The sequence below is a fragment of the Phoca vitulina genome, unplaced genomic scaffold (genome assembly GCF_004348235.1).
Source record: "Phoca vitulina isolate PV1807 unplaced genomic scaffold, GSC_HSeal_1.0 scaffold26, whole genome shotgun sequence".
NCBI classification, from domain to species: Eukaryota; Metazoa; Chordata; class Mammalia; order Carnivora; family Phocidae; genus Phoca; species Phoca vitulina.
The window spans coordinates 18,141,624-18,166,993 of NW_022589729.1; the positions used below are offsets into that span (position 1 = coordinate 18,141,624).

At 57.5% G+C, this 25,370-nt stretch overlaps 1 protein-coding gene across 7 annotated transcripts; it reads right to left on the bottom strand.

Moving 5' to 3' along the window:
• Nucleotides 1-117: 117 nt before the first annotated feature.
• On the bottom strand, nt 118-23,778 carry IKBKE (inhibitor of nuclear factor kappa B kinase subunit epsilon). Of its 7 annotated transcripts, none has more exons than XM_032422237.1 (22): nt 23,523-23,778; nt 22,841-22,930; nt 20,991-21,109; nt 20,157-20,297; nt 19,601-19,730; nt 18,416-18,597; nt 17,721-17,881; nt 16,888-16,998; nt 16,423-16,602; nt 15,644-15,840; nt 14,866-14,930; nt 14,692-14,783; nt 14,469-14,555; nt 11,122-11,191; nt 10,882-10,994; nt 8,732-8,808; nt 6,168-6,207; nt 5,351-5,452; nt 3,997-4,093; nt 3,148-3,260; nt 2,833-2,904; nt 118-902 (listed from the first exon to the last, which is right to left on the bottom strand). In XM_032422237.1, exons 1-22 carry the CDS (start codon nt 23,566-23,568, stop codon nt 869-871), a joined length of 2,319 nt encoding a protein of 772 aa, XP_032278128.1. In that variant the 5' UTR covers nt 23,569-23,778; the 3' UTR covers nt 118-868. The 7 variants fall into 7 exon arrangements, 5 of the variants coding, with proteins under 5 accessions (XP_032278128.1, XP_032278127.1, XP_032278129.1 ...); XM_032422236.1 differs by having other exon boundaries at nt 11,122-11,197; XM_032422238.1 differs by lacking the exon at nt 23,523-23,778 and adding an exon at nt 20,641-20,702 and having other exon boundaries at nt 11,122-11,197; nt 22,841-23,450.
• Nucleotides 23,779-25,370: the final 1,592 nt, after the last annotated feature.

A 25,370-nucleotide genomic window follows, 5' to 3' on the forward strand; every position in this document is an offset into this window, starting at 1 on the left:
CCATTTCCCAATCCTGTCCTCACAGATTCCCACCCAGCCCTGCTGGGAGGCCAAGCGCACTCCGCCAAGAGCCTTCCCCTGCCTCACAGACACCACCCAGCAAGAGCCACTCAGAAATAGAGAAGACGGCCCTGTTTATTCCACTTCTTGAAGGCGCAGGCCTCTTATCTGGACTTACAGGCCTGTGCTCACCGGTGACCGCGGCTGGCTGCATCTCCCAGAGCCTGGCCGTGCCTCAGGGAGAGAGGAAGGCGAGGTGCCCGCGGCTCTAGCACCTGGCCTGGACCACCCATTCTCTCAACTCTGCCAGGCTCTGCCAGACCAAGAGTCGAGGGAAAATCAGGCTCTGTCATGCCCGGGGCCGAGAGCGGGGACCCTCAGAAATCACAGGAGAGGGCAGGGCTGTATGTTCAACGTGAAACCCCTTAAGAGGAAGGAAGACCGAAATGAGGTTGTTTGACCCAGCATCCTAGGGAAACCCCCAGAGGCCTCCTCTTCTGTTCCCTGAGAAGCGAAGCCCTGTAACCCAGAGGAGGGGGGTGGGCGGGCCGATCGGAGCCCCTTCTCCCCAGCTCTACAGGCCGGGGCGACCGAGATGTGCCTGAGCCTGCGGGAGATGCCAAGGGCAGCCCAGGCAGTGGGTCCTGACAGGGACGGCCCGGTGCCCCAGGTCCTGCCGTGCTGCTTCAGGCAGGGAGGCAGTGGAAGGTAATGCTGGTGATGGCTCCCAGCTGTCGGCCAGGAGGGAGGTAGGCTGATGAGAGGGGACCAGACAGCATCCGTGTTAGGTCCCACACTGCAGGCAGGACAGCAGTGTTTGAATGGTTCTAATGCTTCCGGATGTCGGGCACCCCACGGAGCTCAGAGATCAGGAGTCAGGAGCCGACGGGGGCCTACTTAACCTGTAAGGAAAGCTTCAGGTTAGCTTCTCCCACCCCCGCGGAGAAGCCTGCGGGCCACACCCAGGACCCAACACACTCAACTGTGGGGAGCACCGAGCCATTCAAGTCTTCAGTTATCCCCTCGTCGAGTCCTTGACCCCCGACAGGCACTCTCTGGTTCTTCTCCCTGACTACACGGTAGAATCACCTGGGGGGTTTATAAAGTCCCCCACCCCTGTTGGCACCCAGAGTCTCTGAAGGCAAGACCTGGGAGCTGCATTCTTAAAAAAAAGCTCCCCTGGTGAATCCAGTGTGGCCACAAGGTCAAAAGGAGGGGAGGAGGAATTCAGATAATTTCTGTAGGCTCTTTGGCTACAGCTCTGAATAAGGAAGTAAAAATTCACTAAAATCAAGTTTTGAACTATCTGTAAATAGACTCCATATCACAGCAAGGAAAATTTATGTCGGCACTAAAATTAGAACTTCCTGCCCATGAGGGCTGTTTTGGAAAGAATCTCCTCCTTGCGGGTATTTAAGAGGCCGGATTCTCCCCTTGCTGGAATGGGACATGGAAGGGCCATGGGAGCCTCCTCAGCCCAAGGACACTCTGCAACTCTGGGGACAACCACAGGCTCTGCTCCCGGCTCCCTAGCTCTTTTTTTTTTTTTTTTTTTAAGATTTTATTTATTCATTAGAGAGAGAGAGAGAGAGAGCATGAGCAGGGGGAGAGTCAGAGGGAGAGGGAGAAGCAGGCTCCCCACCGAGCTAGGAGCCCGATGTGGGGCTCGATCCCAGGACCTTGGGATCATGACCCGAGCCGAAGGCAGAAGCTCAACCATCTGAGCCACCCAGGTGCCCCCCGGCTCCCTAGCTCTTAACCCCAATTCCAGGGTTCCAGACTGGCCTGGCCTCTGAGGAACACTTAGCATTTGGTGAGCCCCTCCCTCTGCGCCCCCTCCCCTCCCCAGCATGTGGCATATCTCATCCTAGTTCAACCCTAGTTACCACCAGGAGATTGAGATCATTATTCCTATTTCACAGGGGGAGGGAACTGAGTTCCAGAGCCGAGCAAAACCTCCCAGGGTCATGCAGTCAGGAGTCAAACCCTGCTGGAGTCTCTGCAGATTCTTTCCACTGTGCCATGGGTCCTCCCGTGGGGAGGTGACAGACACAGGACGGTGGGGAGGCTGTGGGGGTGAGCGCACATGCACACGCACGCCCAAGTGTGTACGTTCGCAAACAGGCCACTGAGCTTCAGGGCAAGGACCATCCCTGAGGCTGAGATTATGTCCCTCCTTTTTGGTGTTAAAAAATGTGCTTATATAAAGCACGACTACTAGATGGCAGGATTTTTTTCCCCTTTCAAATGTGCTTACTTGGTTATATGAGAAGTTGGTCACTGTTATTCCCCAGCTTTCTTTTGTGAATTTTACTGGTGCAAAAAATCCGAAAGTCTGAGCCCCGAGGCACACTCCCTGCGCCCTCTCCAGGACCCCCCCTCCCCCCGAGAAGGGGAGTCTAACGGGGGTGTGATCCAGAGTCCGTGAGGCTGGACCTGCAGCCTGGCAGCCCCGGGAGCCTATACACACAGCTGGGGCCCAACAAGGCCCGAGGAGCCCAGGCCCCGGGCACTTAGTCCGAGCTCCGCGCCACAGCGGCCTGGCGTGTGACTCGGGGATGAAGAGCAGCGCTCTGCGGACGGCAGCGAAGGTGGCCGGAGTCGGTCTGGGGGGCGTGGGGGGCACAGTCCACGCTCACAGGGAGCAGGACGCGGCCACTACTCCATGTCCCCCTCCAAGTCCCCCTCTCTGACTGCACTGAGGCTCACATCCTCAAGACTAGAGTGAAAGCCTACCCCTCACAGGGATGGGGACAAGGCCAAAGCTCTGACACGGGCCGGGGAATGGACACCTGTCATCAGCCCTCCCCGCACACAGTGGGAGCTCCTTACCCTTCAATGACGCGATTGTTGTCCTGAAGGTCGAAGGCCAGCAGCTTCATCTCCTTACAGAGCTCCTGCATGCTGTCCCAGGCAGAGGCAAGAGAGGCGTCTGCGGCTGAGACCGAAGTTGTCCTGCTGGCCCCCTTCCCCAGGAAGCCCGCCACCCCGACTCTCTATTCCTGCCTCCGGGGCCTGAGGCAGAACCCCTCGGGCTCTAACCTCTGCACCTGACCCCCTCTCCCACCACTCCCTTCCACACACACACACACGCACACGCACACGCACACGCACACGCACGCACACGCCCCTCTCTCCAGCACTTACTGGAGAACCAGGTCCGTCAGTGCAGGGCTGGGATAGGTGGCTGTCGGGGGTGGTGAGACCTGAGCGTCCTTTGTTCTGTCCTGAAGGAGCTGGTGACATAACCAGTCAAGGATCTGAAGGGAAGCCACACTTTTGTCAGGCGGGATGGGCCAACAGGTGTGCTTTTTTTTTTTTTTTTGCAAGGGAGGCGTGAGTAAGGGTAAGAAAAGGATAACAGAACAGCACCCCGCCCGCATCCCTGGCGCCCCCAGAATGCCCGAGCCTTTCCTGCAGGCCCCTGCTTCCCATGCTGCGCGGCAACTGCCCCAGCGACCCTCCCTTGTCTGTGCTTGGATTTAACGGTCCAGACGGCCAGGTTCTCCTCTGGATCTACCCCACACCCCAATGGCCCAGTGTGAGCCAGGAGCCTCGGAGAAGGGGCAGGGCAGCCCAGCCGGCCTCTGAAGGACCGGGGCTGCTGCGGGGGCTGCAGGCGGGCGACCGGAGCAGCAACCTTCTCAAGCCGCCTGTGTGTTGGTCTCTTTCCAGAGAGGAGGGTTCACGTTGCCTCTCTCCGGAGTAGCCTGGAACCTCCTCGGCTACCCGGGGCATGAGGAAGATGTCCTGGCATTCTGGAAGCTCTGTCCTTGCAGTGACCTTCAGTCTGAGAATGCCAGGAAGCGCCTTCCATTCTCTCTGTCCCCACCTCAGGGCACATTTGTCTGTCAGAGACCTCCTAGCCACAGCGTGCTGGGAATTGGTCAAGGGCAGCCTTGCCCAGAGGCAGGGGAGTGGGCCCACGCCCCCAGAGTGCTTGACCGACCCGGCTCCTCTCAGCGGCGCCCGCCCGTGGCCCTGACCTTCTCGCACCTTGCTGAGGCTCTCCTGGGCTCCCTGGGCTTCCGTGTTATAGGCAGCCACAGAACAGCCGACCATGCGCAAATGGTTCCTGGTCTCGTGCACCTTCCTGGAGAGAGCAGATGAAAAATCCAAGCTGGGTTTGCTCCCTCTTCCCGGAGGCCAATCCAGCTGTCCTTCTGGTCACCACACAGACATGGGGGAAAGCGGGAGCTGAGGGGTCCCGGGCATGTGCTTCCCTCGCTGCCTCTGTCCCCCCCGGGTGTGCCCTCAACCCTCCCCGTCCCACTGGGGGAATGCGGATGACACTTCCGACTGAGGCTGCCGAGGGTCCCGTCAGAACCACAGGGGGAGCCTGGCACACACACCGGGGAGGACGAGCACGGGGCCAGGCGAGGCACCAGAGAGGCAGAGGACAGCCCAGCCCAGCGCGCTTACTCTGGGCGCCACCCTATTGCCAGAACAAACCAAGGTCAGGACTCTTCTAGGAATTCTCTTTTTCCCTAAGCGGAGGGACGGAGCAGGAACATTTTCCCCATTGAAACCAATCCGAGGACAGACAAGCCGGTGGTTGATTCCCTCCCCTACCTACACATTAGAATTACCTGGAGGCGCTTTTAAAATGCTGATATGCAAGCCTGACTTCACACCAATTAAATCAGAGTTTGGGGTGGGTTAGGGGTGGAGATGCCGTATTCTAATGTGAGGGTGGGTGAGTGCCTGGGTCTCAGCCCCATAACAAGCCCACAGGTCAGATGGGCCTGGGAACCTGCCCTCTCTTCTCAGGCAGAGCCAGTATTCCCACAGGCAGAGGAAGGAGAGAGGGGCTCATGTGAGAAGGAAAAACCCAAATCTCCTCTAGGGGACAGTGTGAGAGGCTTCTATTTATGGGCCTCTGCCTGCCCCTGCATCCCTGACCATTGGAAGTCTATAAACCTGCCTGGCCTCACCCCAGAGGGATCTTGTGTTCTCCCCAGAGAAGAGGTTTCCCAACATACCCACCTGGGAACATGGAAAGAACCCAGATTTTAGAGGCAGTCATACCCAATACTAGTTGTGGGTCTGCTACTTAACTAGCTGTGTGGTATTGAGAATGAGACCTGTGCTCCGAGCCTCAGTTTCCTCATCTGGGACGTGCGGTGATAGCATCTACCGCATGGGGTACATATTGTGGGATTAAATAAGCTAATGTACAGAAATCACCCAGGTGCATAAAACCACACAATTTTTTTTTTGCCTTTCTTCCTTTACGACCATCTCCCTTCAATCAGGGCTCTACAAATCCCAGGGTTCTCTGAAGCCTGAAGAGCCAGACCAGGAAGGGCCCCAGGGTCCGGGAGCCCAGGAAGGAGGGCCAGACTGTTACCTCATCCACCTGCCGTGCGTGACCAGGGATGTCTGATACTTCTGCACACACTTCTCCTGGAATACCTTCAGGAGCCTTTTGGCTAAATGACTAAAATTCACTCTGAAAAGACAGGAACACCAAGGCACAGAAATAAGCAGCCAGACTCACCTGCGTCCATGCCTAGCATCCCAAGGAGACCTCCTCCGAGGGCTGGCATCCCCAGCAGGGCTACGTCTCCAAACAAGGAGGAACTGAGGCTCACACACATGAAATGGGGAGGTCAGTGCGGTGGAGACACAGGACACAGGGACAGAAAGATGTGGAAGGACCAGGGGATCTCAGAGAACAGATACACTCAAGCCCAGTCCTCACAGGGAAGGCGAGATGCTTCTGGAGATTGAGAGAGGGAGAGAGAGTGTGTAAGGGTCAGGGGTGGGCATGGAACTGGGGGAGTGAGTCTCCAAATAATCATTTAAATCAGGGAGGACCTCCGGGAAGATGAGTGTCTAGGGCACAGGGGAGCAGAGAGGAGCACAGCGAAGGTCAGGAGCAGGAAGCAGTGAGCGGTAAATCAGGGAGGACAGTTAGGGAAAGAAATACGACACACGATCTTGTTCGTGCTGCAAATAAATCCAATGACATCAAGCCTGCTTCAGAGTCAGCTACCCCGTCTCCTTCCCCTGGCCCCAGATAACCTACCCCAGACACAGTCACCCGCTTTGCTTCTGCCCAACTTCAACCTGGGAGCAGGACCCTGCATCACACAGAAGATGGCTCCTGCCTGGGGACCCCCACGCTCCCACTCCCCCACCTGCCAGGGGGACAGGCTACTCACTTATCCAGCTTGTGAATCTGCTCCTCGTTGTAGCCAAGCCCTGAAGGAAACAGGGAGGAATGATGTCACCTGCCCAATCAGTCAACAAAACAGAATGCCACGAGGGTTTGGGGACAACTACAAGGATGCAGACAGCTCGGCCTGGCCCTGGGGGGCTCACAGTCCAGTGGAGCCAGGAAGGACTGAGGAGTCAAACAGGAAGCATTATGCCAAGTAGGGGCCACAGAAGCTGCAGAGAAATTGCCGCAGGGATCCTGGGGCTAGGGCTGGAGAGAGGAGTACTTGGGGAACATTTCAGGTAGGAAGTGGTGGATGAGTGGGCCTTGAAGGATGTGCGGTCAGCCCCAGCTCCTCATCCAACACCCCTCCCTGCGGGCCCCATTCCGGACCATTCAAGCTGCGGGCAGAGCCAGCTGGGGGCTCTGGAGCCTTGAGCTGGATAAGCCAGGCCACCACCCTGCACCTCTCCTTCACCCCCCACCTCCCCTGCATGGACCACTTTGGCCCGAAGTGCTGGTTCTCTGCCTTGGCCACCGCGTGCTGATGCTCACCGCGCTAGGGAGATGCTGCCCCCTGCTGGGCTTCGAGGGAACGGGCCTCCCTTGGCTAGAGGCTAGAGGCTTCCCTTGCTGCCTCCCGCCCAGTTCCCTAAGAGCAGAACCCCCGCCCTGGGCTTTTCGTCCTGGGCCCTGCTCTCAGCCAGCTGAGCACTGGCGAATCCCAGCTGCAAGTCCCAGCGCGGCCTCCTAGCCGCGGGAGGCTGCGGACACGTGATTTTGCCGCACAGAGTTGGCTTCCTCATCCATCCTATGGAACACCCAGGACGGGTGCGCGGGGAGAGAGAAAACCAGGAAGTATTTTTCGGAGTGGCATCTTTCAACATTCCAGCGGTGAGCTGTCAAGGGTTATTCTTCCTTCCGTGTTTAATCTTCATGAAGCAGTCTTGCCGACTGATAGAAGCAAAACTCTTTGAGGCTGTACGGCGGAGTGGTTAAAAGCCTCCGGACCAGGACTGCTTGGGCTACTTAACCTCCCAGGGCCTCGGTTTCCTTATGTATAAACAGGGGAGGGTAACGGTGCCTAGGGTTTTTACAGGCATTAAATAAGTGCAGATCATGCACAGCCCAGAGGACGGGGTCCAGCGCATGGGAGATGCCCAGACGGGGGGGGGGGGGGGGTGAGGCTAGGATGATGGAATCCCAGTGAGGGAGGCAAAAAAGCCTCTGAGGTTCTCTGAAAATCACAGCAAAGGGGGCCAGCGGGGCGTCAGGAATGGGGGAGTCTCTGTTTTCTCGGCTTCTGGGTTGCTCTCCCCCTCCACGGCCAGACCCCAGAGGCAGGACCGAGGCTCCCGAGGACAGACGATCATCTAGATCTGCATGTTCCAGCCACCGGCCACTGGGCACACGTGGCTACTGAGCGCCTGGCCCAAATTTTTATTTTAATTTCATTAATTCAATTAACTAAAAATTTAAAACTGGAGCAGTGTAAAATATTGTTTTCCCGAAGAACGCAGCTTTATTGCTTTGGTAAGGTGACAGTTCGGTCTGCTAAAAAATTAGCTTCAGAAGAGAGATGTGCTGTGAGTGTCAAATACACACAGGACTGTGAGGACTTAGCCCCCCCCCCCCAAAAAAAAGAATGTAAACTCTTTAATTTTTTTTTATATTGATCACATGTGGAAATGACAATTTGGATATATTGAGTTAAATAAAACGTCTTATGAAAATTAATTTCACCTGCTGGTTTCTACTTTTTGAATTATGGCTACTGGAGAACTCAAAGTTAGGTACGTTGCTGGCACCCTGTGTCTATGGGACAGCGCTCTTCCGATAATCCTAGAGCTGGAGGAGAACTTGGCACTCAAGCCCAAGGCCTGCAGTCCACACATCAGGAGAAGCTTGGGGCATGGCTGGGGAGGGAGAGGGTTGGTTCCCGGGGTGGGAGCCCCTCAATCCCAAGAGTCAACTGGGGTCTCCCAGCATGCTGGCACCCCAGCCCACCCCTGGGTGCCATCCTACCGTGCCGCATGACGGCGGTCACCATGGGCACGCAGCTGCCCGTCCCTGAGCCTGTAAATGAGCTGCTCCTGCCCCCGGAGGTCCTCTGTGAGGACAAGCAGAGAGTGCAGGCGGAGTAGCTGGCTCAGGGACTACAGGATATGTCTTCAGACCCTCCCTTATCTGGAAAGCCTGGCTGTTTCAATGAGCCCAAGACACAATGGCTAGGGAAATGTCCCTCAAACTGTAAAGGGCTCTGCAGAGGTGAGGGCTCTCTTCCAGGGGCCACCCCTCCTAGAAGAGCCAGGCTCCGGCCCTCTGAGCCCCCCACGCATGCCATCTACACCTCTCCCAGGGCAATAGGCACAGGCCTCCCGTCCCTCACTGTCTGCAGGCAGCTTGGAGGCAGGGACCCTGCCCTAGACCAGCAGCACCCTGGTGCCTCATGGTGGGCACCCAGCAGCCACGCGGATGGTCCGAACAGCCGGATATGAGCAGAGGGAAGGATGGAGGAAGGGGGGGAAGGGAGAGCTCCCAGGATAGTTTGCTCTCCCCACGGCTCACCTGGCCTCATTCTGGATTTCTTGAACTGTTTGTAGATGAGGTTCATCTTGTCCAAACAACACTGAATCTGCTGGATGCTGTGGGCAGGAGACAGGGACCAGGCAAGGGGAGAATCAAACAGCACAGAGTAAAGGGGAAGGGAGGGGATGACATGGCTGGCGATGGGTGGGGGGGGGGGGACGACAGAGAGCTGTCTGCCTGCAGAAGGAGCCTCATTGCCACAGTTCGGGGGGCCAGTCTGGGAGTAGGGGTGACTCTCCTATCCCTAAGCTTTTCTGAGGTGCCGTGGGGCCAGCCAGCCACCACTGATTCCCAAGTTTATTCTTTCTGTCTCTGTCCCTCCCTCCCTCTCTCTCTCACACACACACAAACACACACACACACACACACACACTCCAGGTATTTAGTCAAAGATGAAACAGACAAAAAGCCAAGCAGGACAGGCCACAGGAGAATGGCCTTTGCTACGCTAGAAGGCTTGAGAACAGAATCCAGACAGGAGTCCGGCAGAGCCTGCTGGGGATGGGAGTAGAGCCGAGGCCTCTCTCCTGGTGGCCCAGGGAGAGTAGAAGTAGGGTCTTCTTGGTCTCTCCAGCACCTGGCACATGGAAGGTGCTTAAATAATGAATCAAAACCCCTGTTTAAAACATGGATGAGGGGCGCCTGCGTGGCTCAGTCGGTTGAGCGTCTGCCTTTGGCTCAGGTCATGATCTCAGGGTCCTGGGATCGAGCCCCACATTAGGCTCCCTGCTCAGCAGGGAGCCTCCTTCTCCCTCTCCTCCACCCCCTGCTTGTGCTTGCTCTCTCTGTCAAATAAATAAATAAAATCTTTAAAAAATAAAATAAAATAAAATAAAATAAAACAAAACATGGATGAATCCACGGTCCTCAGTCCTGCCTGGAGGCAGACGGATGTGGGGAGATGACCTCTCAAGGACCTTCACCTCAAGGTCAGTAGTGTTTCTTCCTTCCCCTTTTTGGGCTGGATACAAACAGTTGAGATATTGAGTGTGTGTGTATGGGGTGGTGTTCTTCCCCACCCTCAGGCCTGTTTAGCTCCACTCCCCTCTTGAAGCTCCTCCCAGTGACCCCATCTCAGCTATGTCTGGAGCTGGATTCTGGGCTGGGCCCAAGCTGGGTCTCAGGCACCTGTCCTTTGGAGAACTTGGGGTAAATGAGACCTCAAATCCAGTCTTTATCCAAAGGACTCAGGCCAGATACGTCCCAAATTCAGAATTGTCATGATTCTAGAAAGGCGATCCAGCAGACATAGGCTATGTTGTGGGATAGCCTGAGTGGGGTCTAGGGTGGTACCCCTTGTCCAATACACTCAACTTTTAGAGAACTGTAAGAATATCCACTCTAAGTGGGATACATAGACTAAAAGAAGACTCATGTCAGAAGACTGAGATCAGGTTTTGCAGCCAAAACAAACAAACAAAACCCTATGGTTTTCAGAGCTCTTTGACTTCGGAACTGAAGGCCCTGGTTAGGGATCCCTGTTGGCACTGACTAGAGTAGGTACTGAGGAGAATGGGCCACACTGGTCAGGGCCGGGCCCCACACACCGGGCTGTGAGGGGGGCAGGCAGGCATTTTTATGTTTGTTGAATGAGACTTTCAAGGCTGTAAATCTCTGGTGTCGGCCAAGAACATAGGCTTTGGAGGTGGGCAAACGTGACGTGAAGCCCTACCACTGTCATTTGTCATGGACCGGCTGCGACTCAGGGCACATCAACCTCCCGGAGTGAGCTTCCTCATCTACAAAAGGGGCATACCAGTAGTAGCATTCTGGGGATTAAATGAGATGATAGAAGTAGGAGGGCCAACGCAGGGAATGAGCAGAGCAAGGGTTCAGAAGAGGAAGGGAACGAAATTATTCTTTCGTTTAGAACTATTGCACCTGCCAGGATTTCTAATTCTCTCTCTAAACTCCCAGAAGGGGGCAGGACCCCAGATGCTTTCCTCCTTCTGGCCAGTCTCAGGGGAGGGTCTTGCACATTCTTGGATCCCACACCACTACCCCATAGCCCAGCACCCTTGCCAAGATAAGGGAGAAAGCTGATTGATTCCTAAAACGACTACTGGACCTTCTGAGCTGTGCGCCCCTGCCCCCACCCCCACCCCACCAAGAAGGAAAATCCCACAGACCTTCTGTCCGCATGTACCTGATCCCAGTTCTTCACCAGCTCAGAGCTCAGGTTGCTCAGGCTCATCTGGGTCTCTGTGATACTGTAGGAACATCTGGAGAGGGCCTCTGTCAACTGGAAGACAGAAAAAAAGGGCAGACCCCCGGGGGTCCTCAGCTCAGGGTTCTGAGAGCAGCCCAGGTGAACCACTGCCCCCCCGCTCTGCTCTTACAGCTGCCCCCCACCCCACCCCTGCACTCACAGCCCGCAGCTTGGACCTCAGCTCCGTGACTCTCTTCAGCTCCTCCATCTCAGGCATCCCAGCCACACTGCTGAACCTCCAGGAAGGACAGAGAAAGGACACGGCTGGGGGATTGGGAGGCACAGCCCCGCGACCACACGAGGAGTATGACATCTTTGGGACAGGCTTGCTGGCTTCTGGGGGTACCTGGGGAGTTTTGTGGTTGGATCAGAGGAACCAACCTCAAGAGGCCCCTACTCACCAAAGTCGTACCGTTGTTGAGCATTGCAAAGAAGAAAGATGGAGGCAGATGGAAACAATGTGAAGCTATGAAAATTCATGAGTCCATGCAGCAAGGTGACTGTTAATGAACTCCTTACTAGGAATATTTATAACTAAAGGAAAAGAATGAAGTTCCTTTCCAGTAGAAACTGTATGTCATGATAACCAATAGCTTTCTAGTAAGGGAAAAGCTGTATTTTATGGAATATTAGCCAATAATGTTCTGGGACCTGGACTATTAGCATCGTGTTGCCCCCAGTGAAGTTATTCGCTTGGGCATGGCATTAAAATCCATGATTAATGGTTCAGGCCTGGACAGGGAAAATGTGACCACACAATAGAGGAATCAGGCTGTCCCCACCCAATGGTGGGAGGAAATGAAGTGTACTCAGTGTCATCTATGATGTATTTAGCCAAAAAAATATTCCACTTGAATCCATCTAGCCTTGAGAACTCTCAGTTTATAAGAAATGCTGGGAAAGAAGAAAAAAAAAAACAACCCACAGGGTGTAGAGGAGTCCCTAGAGTTCAGAAAGTGGGACAATGGATATTGTCCCCCCAAAATGCTGGGGTCTGGGGGGAGGGGAGAGATAGTCTGTCGAGATTAAAATGGACTTAAGGAACATAACAACTAGACGCAAAGTGTGGTCTTGGATTGGAGCCTGGTTTGGATAAAACCAGCTAGAAAAGGAAAGTAGGGGGCTAGTTAGAGAACTTTGAGTATGGATGACTTTAGAGGAGATGAAAAGGCATGGGCAAGGGGCTGGAGAGCTCATTAGCTGAGAACAGCAGGTCATAAGAGTGCAAGTACTATCAAATCTCACGTCGGTTAATATACATATACTTAAATACACGTAGCAGAAGACTATCTATCTAGAAGGACGTCTATTACTTACCGCGCCACAACCTAGCTCTGGGTGGCAAGGACGTGGTATTTTTATTTCGGTTTTGCTTATCTGTATTTTCTAACTTTCTACAATTAGCATATACCATTTCTACCACAATCACAATCAGGGAAAGAATCCCGTGTGCTTTGGCTTGGGAATGGTGTTGGCAGAGGGGGAGGGAAAGGAGAGAGGAAGGGGGAGAATCAGAAGCTCCACAAAGGCCGGAGTTCACCATTATATCCTCAGTACCTCACAAAGTGTTCGGTACACAGTAGTTCCTTCATACGGGGTTGTTGAATGAATTAGTGAACGAACAAATGGATTTTAGCGTGTGCAATGCTTGCTGGCAGAAGCAGCTGAGGCTGTCTAGTCCAGCTGGGCAGGGAGGCCAGGGAGATGGGTCTGAGCACCAGTCCTAGCTGCCCCCTCGTCTGTCTTGCAGGATCTGGGGTCAGTCACTTCAGCTCTGCAAGACTCAGACCTTCGAGTACATAACGGAGAGATAAGTCTCCGTATTTGTGGGCATCAAACAGGACCTCAGAGCTCAGGCGCTTGGCTGGACAGCATGGACATACACTTGGTGGTGGTGGGGGAAGCATGGGGGCTCCTGAACCAGTCCCGGCTGCTGAACAGTGCCACCACAGGGCAGCAGCCGCGAGGAGGACCAGGGAGCACCAGGACAGAGGCGAGGACACTCTGCCAAGGGAGCGTGGCTTGGGGAGCCCGAGGCAGGAGGAGTGCACTATGGGAGAGGTGAGTCACCAGGCTGGGCAACGGCAGCCACTTTATGCCTGGTGCTCATTAAATTACCTCAGATTCCAGAATCTACGGATCTGAGGATGTTCAAAAAAGAACGGAATTGCAAAGCGTCAGAGGCAGGCGGCCTTCAAGATCATCCAGTCCTCTCATTTTGAAAACGAGGAAATAGTGGCTCAGGCTAGGAGAGAGAACAGTGGCCTGAGGTCCCAAGTGAAGAGCTTGGACTGGGCCTCTGACCCTCTGCCCGGAGCTCCTCCTGCTCCTTGGCGGGAGGGAGGCTGGAATATGCTTCGAAGCAGGCTCCCCTCTGAGCCTGAGCTCTCTAGATACTCCATACCTCCAGGGGGCTGGGGTCCAGAAAGCGAGAAACGGCGGCCAGCAGACCCAGGACTCCAGCCCCAGGGCTGGCCTGTTGCTTCCCCACAGTCCTCAGGCCAGGGCAAGTGGGCAAGTACCCCAAATGCCTTCTGGACCCCCTTTCTGTGCCCTGGACAGAGCAGCCCCTCATCTCTGCCACCATTTGAAGGGGGCTCAGCCAGGCCAGGAACTCTGTCCCTGTCATCTAGAGACTCTCCTCCGCCTCTTCCCACACCTCTGTTGCCCCATCTGCCCCCTCCTCAGAATCGCTGCTGCGCGGCTGGGAACCTCCCAGGACCTTCCTAGGGAGAGGGGCCAGGCGACGAGAAGGGTGGGGACAAGCCGTTCAGCACAGGTTCTGCTCCTTTGTTATTGTACGCCTCCTCCCGGTAGGGAAGGTTCCAGAAACCATCAGCTTCCCTGCGCTGCAGGGCCACCCCTCTCACCTGTACCCCAGGCCGTGCCTTCCAAGATCTGGGAGGGGGGCTGTGCCCACTGCTCAGAAGTGCTCTGGCCAATGAAGTTTTCCTGCTTCTCATCTCCAGGCCCTGCAGCTTGCTCCCCTCCTCCCCAGCCTCTCGCTCTGTCCGGCCCATCACCCCTAATTAGCCCAAGTCAGCCGCGGGCGGGCATGGAGCCCCAAGGCGGGGCCGGGAAAGGTGAGGACAGTGTAAGACCCAGAGACAGAAGGAAGAGCGTGGAGGATGAGACCACCCGGATCCCCATCCTGTCGGGGGGGAGGGGGGTGTGTTGGCCGAGGCTATGAGGGCCTCACTTACGGTGCTGCTCTGGGGCTTCCTACCTGCTGAGGCAGTGCCCCCATGGGGCCCCCCGTTCCCCCTGCAGTGCCTGGGTGGTGGTGGGGGGGGAGGTACAGTCACCCGGCAGGCTGGGGGATGAGGGACAGGTAGGGGTGCCCTCTGTATTCTCCAACGGCAGGGAGGGTGGGAGCTCTAGGTAGGGGGAGGCGAAGGGCATTGCTGGAAATATTGGGGGTGAGGAACAGGCAGACAGAGAAGGGCTGAGGGGTCTGAGCCAGCCTCACACCTGCCGCAGCCCCGCTGCCCCGGGCAGGACACCCACCTCTCGGTGCCCAGGCTGCTGCTGAGGAAGAGGAGGGCCATCCGCGTGACCTCCAGCGTCCGCCTGCACGTAGCCTGGAGCATCTCCCTGCAAAAGGGGTGCTGAGTCAGAGCTCCCTTCCGCCAGGGGGCCGAGGGCACGGTGCCGGAGGGAACGGCCCCAGGGCTGCGTGGGAGAGGTCTACCCTGCCTGCCCTGCCCATCCAGCCCTCGGGGGTACTCACACACACCAGTGCAGCCCCCGAAACATGAACTCCTGCCCGGCCAGCAGGGTCCGCGCCAGCCACAGGGCCTGGTAGCCGGCGCCCAGTACACTCTGCAACACACAGGCCGCGGGGCTAGGAGTCCGGCTCCCCCGACTTGTGCGACCCCTCCCTGCCGCCCGGACCCACTCTCACCTTGGCGGTGGTGTAATCTGCCTGCAGGTCCACTTTGGGGAAGAACTTGGGGATGTCCTGAGCAGCTGCAGACAAAGACCCTGTCTGAAGGGGCTGCCTGTGTGACCTGGACGAACCCTAAGTTCATCTTTCCTTATTCTTCACTCACACCCACCCTCACCCTGTCTTCCACCGCCAGCTTCCCACCCGGCGCAGAGCGCCCCCCAAGCCTACATAAACGCCCTCTATGTGCTTCTCTACAATTGCAGTCCCTCACTGCCCCCTTGTGTCCGCTTCGGAGAACTACATACAGCCTCACGCCCAAAGTCCCAGAAAGAGCCTGAAAATGGGCTAAAACCACCCTCGTACCCAGGAGTTTCAAGGTTAATCCCCCTTCCCAGCATTGGAGACCCTGAGAAGGAGGGAGAAGGGACGATACTTCTTCTAGAACTTGGAAGATAAAACTCTGGACCCCTGACTACCTTCCCTTCTCTCCAGCACCTTGGGCTCCTGCGTCCTCCAACCCAAACTATCCGAGGCTTTCCCACCCATCACAGAGATTGTGGAAATCATATTAAATCCAGATCTCCCTGTTTCAGTTGGAGTTTCTTTCACAGCTCTGTGGACACTGCGAAGCATTTCAGAGGTGTGGGAGAAGGAGAGGCCAGATCTGCTTTCTGCACCCCGTAGGCCCCAAGAAACACCCACAAAAGATACTAATCAATATCCTGGATCATAAACCCCTGCCCCTTATAGAATGTGAGAAGGAGAAAAGATCCAGCCTGTGGGCCCTACTCACGGTCCCTGAAGGCCAGCCCCTTGGGGGTCTCGCTGGCCGTGCTGAACAGGGTCAGGGGGCTGCTTGTGGTCGTGTGGGCGATATGTTGCGCTGACAGGCTGGGCTCAAGGACGCAGAGGTGACCCTCAAAGAGGAACTTCTGGTGCTGGGGTGCCACCCTGGTCTGCTCATACACAGCCTCCAGAAAGATGGCTATCCTAGACACACCAGGGGTTCCGGGGGAGGGAAGGGAGAGGACAGGAAGTGTCAGCAAGATATGGGGTTCAGGTGACCCGAACCCCAGCTCAGTCTTCATCCACAGAGAGGGCTCAGCTTTCAAAGGGAGGGACCGGGTGATTGCCTCTCTTATCAAGGGCGGAGAGACAAAGGTTAGAGCTCGTTTCTTATTGGAGTGGATGAGGACAGAGTAGGAACAGAACACAGGAGCCCCAATACCCAGCCTCTACCTTTGCACCCCTCCCGGCAACACTCCCACTAAAATCCACCTAGAATTTTAGAAATAAAGAGTTCTCTGAGCAATACATTTAGGAAACACATCGCCAACATACACACGCACACATGCACACACGCACCCCTCAGATTCCTAATGCACGTTAGCATGGGGAGGGTTGCTGAATCTCTGGAGTCCAGCAGCAAGAAGCACTGTGTCACTTTAACTCTGTGGGACTGGTATTTTCCAAACTAAGGTTGGGCCCGGATGCTCTCCTATCTAAACAGCCCACAGACCGCCTGGGTAGGGAAGACTCTCGAGCCTCTGCCCCGCGCTCCCGCGCACTCACGTGTTGTGGGCATGGATGTAGACGTGGTGCAGGACCGCCTGGGACAGGGAGAACACATGGACAACGACCCGCTGCAGGATGTCGCTGGTCTCCGCGAAGAACTGGTCGAAGCCCCAGCACTTGGCCTGTTCCACCTCCAGGATGTTGGCCAGGATGGGCACCAGCTGGCTCTGCAGCCCCCTGGACCCCAGGACACGGAGACGGTCAGGCACTAGGGCCCAGACTCGTCGTCTTTGAGGAAGTCCCAGGGCGTTCCGTGAGAATGTCCCGAAGAGCCGGGACCCAGGCGGCGGGCCAGGGCGGGATAGGGAGGAAGGGCTGGATGAACTGGTTCCAGCATCCAGATGGGAAAACCGAGGCCTGCCCGGGAACATGGCAGCCTGAGCCGACGGGGCGCAAGGGGCCCTCTGAGGTAGGGCCTGACTCTGGGCGGTGGGGCCCACACTCAGGTCTGTCGCTACTCACATGGACAGCCGGCAGGTGATGGGCAGGCTGTAGCTCCACTCCAGGGGCCCGTTCTCCTGGCGCTGCGTGCCCGCGATGGCCCCGGACGGCTTCTCCGTGGTGATCCGGTACCTGCGCCGAGGGTCACCAGCTCAGCGGGCCCCCTAGCGCGTCGCACGTCAAGGGATGGCAAGCTCAGCCTGGAGGGCTCTCAGAGCCCTGGTGCTGATCAGCCCGCCGCTCCCAGAGAGCCTGGAAATGCCAAGCTCTCTGCTCCCTTCCGCTGCCCACTTCCTCCACCCCCTTCCCGCACCTCCCCCAGTCCGGCCTGCCTCTGCGCCTTTGCCCTCGCTGTGCTCCCCTTCACTAACCCTCCCCTCCCCTCCCGTCAAAGTTCGGCCTTCCCTGACAGCCTCCCCCCATTCCCCTCAGTCTCCTTCCCCTTTCCCTAACCTAATCCAGGTTCCACACAGCTGGACCCCTGAGCTGACAGTGGGTGTTTCGACCTTCCCACGAATCATCCTCGCCCCGTCCCCCCATCTTTGTCCCTGGCAGGCTCCGAAAACTTGGGCATGTCTCTTGGAGCCCCCCGCTGAGGTGGGTGAGCCACACGCGCACGGAGGGAGCACGAAAGGGGAGCACTGAGCCAAGATAAAGGACTGCTCTCCCGTCAGTCAGGGCAGGCCTCAGCTTCTTGTTTGACTGGCTGACGACCAAGGATTGGAAAGGAGCCTGGGCAGAGGTGGCCCCGGGGAGGACCGCAGAGTGAGAGGAGGAGGAGAAGACACAGCCGGGACCGGTGGGGAAGGCCCAGGGTCCGGCCCCTCTCCTTCCCTGCCCGCGGCCCACCATACATCACTTCCTTGTTACGCCGTGGTCCACCAAAGGGGACGAAGGGAAGGCTGCCGGTGGCTGCATGGTACAGGGTGACCCCAATGCTCCAGAGATCCACGGACACCCCGAATGTCTTCTGCTGGGGCTTGCGAAGCACGGCCCGCTCATACATGTCGGGGTGCTGCCGGAGAGAGAACCCAGGAGCAGCCATGGAGGGGGAGGGTGGGCAAGGGCCTGAGCCCCCATCCATCAGACCTCCTTCCACCACCTTCCAGTGAAAACAGAACTATCAGAACCATCTCCTTCGTCATCTCACAAACTGGTGTGCAGTTAGCCCATCCAGAGCATTTCTCTCTGCCCACCCTCGGCCCTGGGGAAAATGGTGACCAGTGGTGCCCCCTGCTCAGTGAGGCTCATAGCAAGGAATTAACTGCACAAGGGAGGCCCGGGCAGGGGGCCTGGGCAGAGGGGCCCGGGCAGGGACACTCGAGCAGAGAGGTCCAGGCAGGCTGCAGTATCACCTTTTCCGTCTTAGAGAACAGAATAAATTCTTCCGGTTGGGGGAGGGGGGGGCAGAGGTGACGCATATCTTGCCACATGCAGGGGGACTGAACAGAGCCCCTCAGGGGGGGTCCGAGAGAGTCACAAGTTGATGGGCAGCTAGCTGTAAGGGCGGGCCCTCAGCTTGGGCAGGGGTCCCCAACATCCCACTCACCAGGTACTCCTCAGTGCCATAGACAGAGACAAACTTCTCGTCATCATCTAGCTCCCGGGCGGCCCCGAAGTCCGTTAGCTTGTAGATGCTCTGCCCCTCCTCCCCCATGAGGCGCATGATGTTTCCAGGCTTAATGTCGCGGTGGACGATGCCATTCTCCCGCAGGTGGTTCATGCCTGCCACTGGGGAGAGGAGGGCTGCTAGCTCCCTGGCCAGGAACGGCTCAGGGTCTGGGGCTTATTTGGGGCAGAACGCTGTCCTTGGGTCCAGATAGAGAGTTCACACAGGCTGACAGGTCATGGGAAATGCAGGAGAAGAGAGATGGGCACGGGACAAGGGGTGGGGGGGTCCCCAAGACATGGGTGTTGAGATTCCACCAGGATTCTCTAAGAAATCAAGAGGGCCTCTTGATTTCTCTCTGCCTCCCCAAGGATGGCAACCCCCTTCCTGTCTGATTTGTTTTTAAAAATTGTAATAAAATAGACCTAATGCAAATTTGACTGTTTTAAGTGTGCCGTGCAGGGGCATTAAGTAGATTACCAGTGTGGTGTAACCATCACCACCATCCACCTCCAGAACTCTGTCAGTGTCCCAAGTAGGAACTCTACCTATTCAGCAGTCACCCTCATGCCTCCAGCCCCCCAGCCCCCGGCACACACCGTCCTTCTTTCTGTCTCCGTGGAGTTGACGGCACTAGGTCCCGCATTTAGGTGGAATCAGATAGTACCTGTGACTTCACTTAGCACAGTGTCTTCCTGGTTCACCCACATGTAGCATGTGTCAGAACTTCATTTCTTTTTAAGGATGAACAGTATTCCATTATATGTATATATACTATTTGATCCCTCCATCTGCCCGTGACATTTGGGTTGTTTTCATCTTTATGGCTATTGTGAACAACACTGCCACGAACACTGGTGTATGACCTGCTTTAAGAAAATTTTTTTTAAGCTGGGGTTTTAAACAGCTGATTAGCAGGAATCAGACACTTGGATTCCGTCCATTCGCTAGTGTCCGTCCTAGGTCTGTGAATGGAGAACCTCGGAGGTACAGAACGTCTTCGGGGCTTGGGTAATTGTTTCAGAAATGTCAGACCCTCTGGGACTTCGCCTTCCAGTGAGGGCAGGGCCTGTGGCCGGTCTGACAGAGAAGGGGGCTTCCTGGGGAGGTCCAGGAGGGGCTCACCCACACAGCGCAGCACCACCAGAAACTCCTCCTCGGGAAGCCCGAAGGCGTTCTCGGGGCTCTCGAGCACGCTGAGCAGGCTCCCGCTGGAGCAGTACTCCATCACCAGCACCTTCTGCCGGCCGCCCCCCTGTGGGCGGGACAGAGAGACGGAGGCTCGGGGTGGAAGGCCAATCTCCTGCCCATCCAACACGATGGGAGGCACCGGCTTTCTCAAGAGGGGGCGACTCAGCCTAGAGCCAAAAGCCGCCATTCTCTAGGTTCCAGCTTCTGGCCTGGCTTTCCCTCCTCAGCCTTACAGTGACCCCACACACCTGAGCCCAAGGTCACCTTTTCCAGGAAGCCCTATTTGATTAGGCCCTACTTCCCCTCTTAACTTTCCCCTGTATTACCCCTGCACCACCCCCCCCCCCAGCATTCTTTCCTCCACGCTACAGGTTGCTGCCCTTGGCTGACCAGCTCATGACCACGTCACCATTATTACGTGACCTGACTCTTCCCAGCCTGTGAGGGTCAAGGACAAGACCCCCTCCCTCTGACCAAGCACTGGACCCACCGTCTCCTCCACCGCAAAGAGCTTGACGATGTTCTGGTGGTTCAGCTTTCGCAGGACCTCAAACTCCCTCACCTGCACCTCGAGGGGTCGCAGGTAGCTAGCCGTGTTGAAGACCTTCACAGCAACCAGCTCCCCGGATTTCTGCCGTGGGGGCGAACATAAGTCCCACTCCTGCCCGGGGGAGCACAGCTACTCCCCCAGGCCTCCATGTAGCTTCTCCCACCTGCCCGACGCCAGATATGAGCCAAATGGCCTGGTAGGAGCTGGGGGCTCCCACCCTCGGCTCCTTCCCCTCCTCAGAGGGAACATGGCCTGGTCCAGCACTGGGAGGGGACGGTCCAGCACTGGGAGGGGAACGAGGGCTTGGTGCACCTGACGGCACAGGTGCAGGGGATGGTTTTCATTGCTATTACCATCTCTATTGACAACAACCACACAGGCACCTGCCACTCCCTGGTGCTAGCAGCAAAGCTGGGTCTCGAACCTGTTCTGGCTCCAGCTCTTGAGACAAGACTGCGTAATAGTTCTCATATATTCGGTACAGAGCTGTGACAAAGGCAGGGTAAATCCAGACAGGTCCCACTTCCCAACTCCGCTATTCTAGATTTGCTGCCACCTCCCTGGGATGCCGGCTTTGGGTCTTGCTCTCTCTCCAGACCCAAAGTGTGCCTGACAGAAGCATCATCCCAAGGAGCCCTCACAGCTCCCCACACTTCTTCCCAAAGCCATAGCATCCCCCAGCTCCAGAGTGTGCTAGGCTTCTGCCTCGCCAGGGGCTGACAGGGCCAAGAACTTCCCCGGGCCTGAGGGGACCTGGCCAGGGCTGTGTCCTACCTTGTTTCGGGCCTTGTACACACTGGCAGTGGCCCCCTGCCCCAGCAGGTCGTCCGTGTGCCATAGGTAATTGACGGTGCTCTGCATCTCCTGCCCCTGGCTGGCTGGCCACTTCTGGCCTAGAAAAAGAGCATACTGGGGTCTAGGATTCCATTCCTGACCTGGGGTGGACACGGGTGGCCTGACAGGGAGCTGTGCCCAAGACCATCCCACAAAGGGTTCCGGTGTGGCCATTCCAGAGGTGAGGGGACGGAGGAAGTGTGACGCACAGAAAGGTTAAGAAACTTCTCCAAAAAGAAGTGCCACCACTGGGGCCCTCAGCCCACGGCCTGCGCCTGTCCCGCCACAGGGCACTCTACCTGTCCTCACTCCCAGTCTTCTCCAACCCCCTCCCCAGAGGCCATTCTGCAGAGACAGGCCTTTTTCTCTGTTACCTCTCCCAGGCACTGAGAATTCTGGGTTTTTGGCATCCAGGCCTGGGATTGTCCCAGGAAGCCGAAATAGTGCTTGAAGGAAGGGCCCCAGGTCAGGCAGCGTCAGCCACACCACCACAAATCTCCAGGATTGCAACACGAGCCTGGAGCCCTTCCCCACCCACTCGCCTGGGCCCACCACTTCCTGCTGGTGTGAGCGAACAGCTGCTGGGTGGCCGTGTGGCCAGGTTGGCGTTGCTCTGGAGAGGAACGCACACGCTTGCAGCAGGGAGTGTGCAAGTGTGTGTGCGCGCGCGAGTGTGTGTGCGCGCGCGCGTGTGTGTGTGTGTGTGTGTGTGCGTGCGCATGCGCACCCGTGAGTGCCTGTGGGCGGGGGGCAGGACACCATCAAATCCAAGGGCTCAGGAGCCCTGGGGAGAATCTGAAACCCTCTACAACTCCATTCCCCATCTTTGCCTCCATCTGTTCTCTCCAAAGGCCAGTTCCTCTAAAGCAATTGGCTCCAAAGAGTGTAGCCCCAGAAATTAAACTCAAATCCTCTCTGAAATACAGGGTCAGGGCTGGTCTTAATGGGATGACTGGGAGAAGGAGCTTGAGAAGGGCCACTCCCTCTTACATACGCTCTAATAAGGCTGGACTAGACAGGGCTTCTTCACCTTCTAACATCTGATAGGTTCTCAACCCTAGGGTCACCACACCTGAAATCCTACAGCTCCTTGGCTTTCAAGCACCTTCTCTCTGTAATCTTTTTTAAAATGCAAATCTTGAGAATGTCAATTCCTTGGCCCAGCGGCCACTTGAAGAGACTTCGTAGCCAAGTCCTAGTTTCAGAAAATGTATTCGTGTTTGCATTTTCCAGAAGCAACTGCGATGCAGAGAGACTCCCTGAAGATAGTGTAATAATAGCTCAGTTTGAATGAGTTGATCAGATACATCCCCCACCCCCTCCCCCCAGAGGCCGAGGAAGAATCATGATGCCAGCAGGCCTGGGGATGTGAAGCCTGGCAGAGCGCACTGAAACCAAGGCCAAGGAAGGGGTCCAGTCTGGCGAGCGAGTGGACAGCAGATTTCCCCACCTTCACAATCCTCCCCAGGGCCGCTCCTCCTCACGGGCCCTGGGGCTGGGGGCAGCGCACAGCTGCAGACCGAGGGAATGCACAGTGTTGTGCAAAAGGCAGAGCCCCGGCAGGACTCTGGGTCCTGCCACGCTGTGCCCACCAGCGGCTGGCGAGCGCATCCGGTAGGCTGTGCGAGCTCTGCGGCCCCCAGCTCAGCGCCGGGTGCGGGGAAGGCTGCTGTCCTTCGGGGGCGGTGGGCTGAAGGACGGTGGGCGGCGGAGCCAGGGCACCCGCTGCCCCACCCACCGCCGCCACTCCTCCTCCTCCCGGGGGCTCTCCGGCGGCCAAACGCACTTACCCCGCGCTCCGAGCAGCCGCGGATCAGGCAGAGACGCTCCCGGGCGAGAGTCTGTTGTGCTTTCTGTCTGCGGCAAGTCCAGGAGCTGAGCTACACCGGAAAGAGGAGGGCGGAGGAGAGGCACCCCTCGCTGCTGTTTGATGGTGCAGTGTGCTTCTCAGCCTCCGTCAGAGGCCACCGGCCCCAGCCCTTTAACCCCTTCCTGCCTGTCACCCTCCCCCACCGCGCCGGGGCTTTCCATTTCCCCAGCCGCTCCGGGAAGAGACTTTCCTCCCCACCGCCCGGGCCTGGCGCCGGGGAGAAGGACCGCAGGTGGGCTGAGGGCAGGCCCCCGGAGCCGGGCAGGAGGAAAGGACGCAGGCAGAAGCTGAACGTGGCGGCCGGCGCTAGGAAGCCGAGCCCAGCAAGGGAGCGTGGTGGGCGGGTGGCCGCTCTCCTCCTGCATGACCGTCCCCGCCTCTCTCCGGCCTCGAGCAGCCCTCTGCAGGGGTGACCGCGGACGGCGCGCGGGAAACTGCCGGGAATCCCAGAAGCGGCAGGGCGAGGCGCCACGGGGCCGCGAGAGCTCCGGCTCGGCGCCCGCAGCCCGGCACCCCGCGGAGAGCGGCCCTGCAGCCGCCCCGCGCCGGCCGCCCCGTCCCAGCACCTCCCCCCCCCCCCCCCGCCCACTCGGCACACTCACCCCATCTCGGCTGTGGGCCTGGCAGGCTGGTGGGAGCGCGTGGCATCCGCCGAGCTTTCAGGGCTCGCTGTCATCCATGGGCCGCGGCCCCAGGGACCCCGAGGCTGGGCCGGCGGGAGGGGCCCGTGGCACCCCTGGAGCTGGGAGGGCTGCAGCGGAGGGTTTCCTCCTCGGCTCGCCCCGCCGCCCGCCCCCGGTCGGACACTGCTGCGCTGGGAGCCGGCTCCGCGCTCTCACACTTCCTGATTGTGTTCGTTCTCTCTCTTAAAGGGACAGAGGCGGCGGGGCGGCAGCCACCGGCAGGAAGGAGAAAGGATGCTCTGAGTTCCCAAGGGGCGGTGACGGGCCCAGAGTCCGAGCCACAGAGAGGCCGGACCCGACGCTGGGCGGCGGTGGCGGCCAACGGGTGCCCTTTGGGCATCTGCACTCCACCGGAGCAGGGAAGTCCAGGACTTGGCCCGCAGTTAACCGAGCAGGTTGGGCAAGTTAACCAAGTGGAGCGCCGCCTGGGAAGACGGAGTTCCCACACCCCGGAGCCCCAGGGAGGTCCAGGACCCAGGCCTAGCCGCTCCAGGAGTTGGGTCTGACTCATCTTCCCAGTGAGCCTGCAGAGGCCCACGAGCAAACACTGGAACCCAGGTTATGTCTTCCAGGGTGACCTTGAGCACAGCCCACATCCCTTCCCGGTTTTTTCATCCCAGGTTAGTAACGTTTACTCCGTTGGTTGTGTCGATGACTTGGAAAAATAGGTATGGAAATGCTAGGGAAACTGGAAAGAAAGCGCTTTACAGACTTCGAAGGCACTGAGGCCGACACACCTTTAGAAATTTGCCCGTGACCTTCAGAGACTGCTGGGGCTGGAACCCAGGTGTGCCACCTTCCCAGTCAGGACACCCAAAGTCCCAGGAGACTGGAGAGGTCTGCACTGTTCTGGTCAACTGCCAGATGGCGGTTGGATAAGAAATGGTTAAAACCAGGAAATTCCATGTTTCTAGAGAATGTTGGAGGGACTTTCCCATGGCAACACCTGGTGGTTTCCTCTGGTAGCCCCACCCCTAGCACAGTGACACCAGAGCGGGAGCCCGGCTGAGAACTGGGTGCTCAGGCAGATACACCTGCTGATAACCGGCAGCCCGAGGCATTGCTGCGGGGCCGGCCCCAGGCGCTGCCCTGCTGCCTCTCACAGCAGGAGCAGGAAGAACCTTCCGGGACCCTTGGCTCTCCATCCAGGATTCCCAGCTTTCCACCGGCCCGGCAGTGGGAGAATTGCACTTCCTTGGCACCCTCTGCTGAGGCGGGGCCAACCAAAGCCCTTCATTGCTGTTGCAAGACCTCACCCCAGGGCGCCTGCCCTCTGACCCTGTGATTCTATTAGACTTGGTGACTGCTCCGTCTGGGTCCCCTCGTGACTGTCATCAGCAGAGCCCCCTGCTGGCCCACAAGGGACATGTACCTTTGATGAGAAACCGACCTTTGTTGTTTTAAGCCAGAGGTTTGCAACAGAACCCAGCCTATCCCTAAGAGTCTCCTCATTTTTCCCTGATGAACTTTCCGTCCTTACCAGCACTCCTACTTTTCTCTCTCCAGCAAGCCCAGTCTGTCTTTCCCAGGGTCTTAGGTACCCTCAAACACAGTGAACGTGTGTCTAGCAGCTGCTGGGAAGCAGGCACTGGGGGCTGAGGACACAAGGGTAAGCCCTGGGCTTCTCCCCCAGAGCCAGGGTTCAGCCCGCATGGTGAAAGCTCTGGGGTACATACTTCAGCTGGTGGTGATGTGAACCTGGCACAAAGTGGGGGGTAGCAGAGACGGGGTGGTCTCCAGAAGGGCTTGCCAGGAGAAAGCATGCTC

Bases quoted from the DNA above. Each gene is read 5' to 3' on its own strand.
- IKBKE (XM_032422236.1), bottom strand. From the start codon at position 23,568: ATGCCACGCGCTCCCACCAGCCTGCCAGGCCCACAGCCGAGATGGG. The intron at 11,198-14,468 runs GTGGGTGTCCTG...TCCTTCCTGGAG, and splicing joins AGCAGCCTGGGCACCGAGAG to GTTCAGCAGTGTGGCTGGGA. The intron at 8,809-10,881 runs GTCTGTGGGATT...TCCTGCCCACAG, and splicing joins CAGGTACATGCGGACAGAAG to CATCCAGCAGATTCAGTGTT.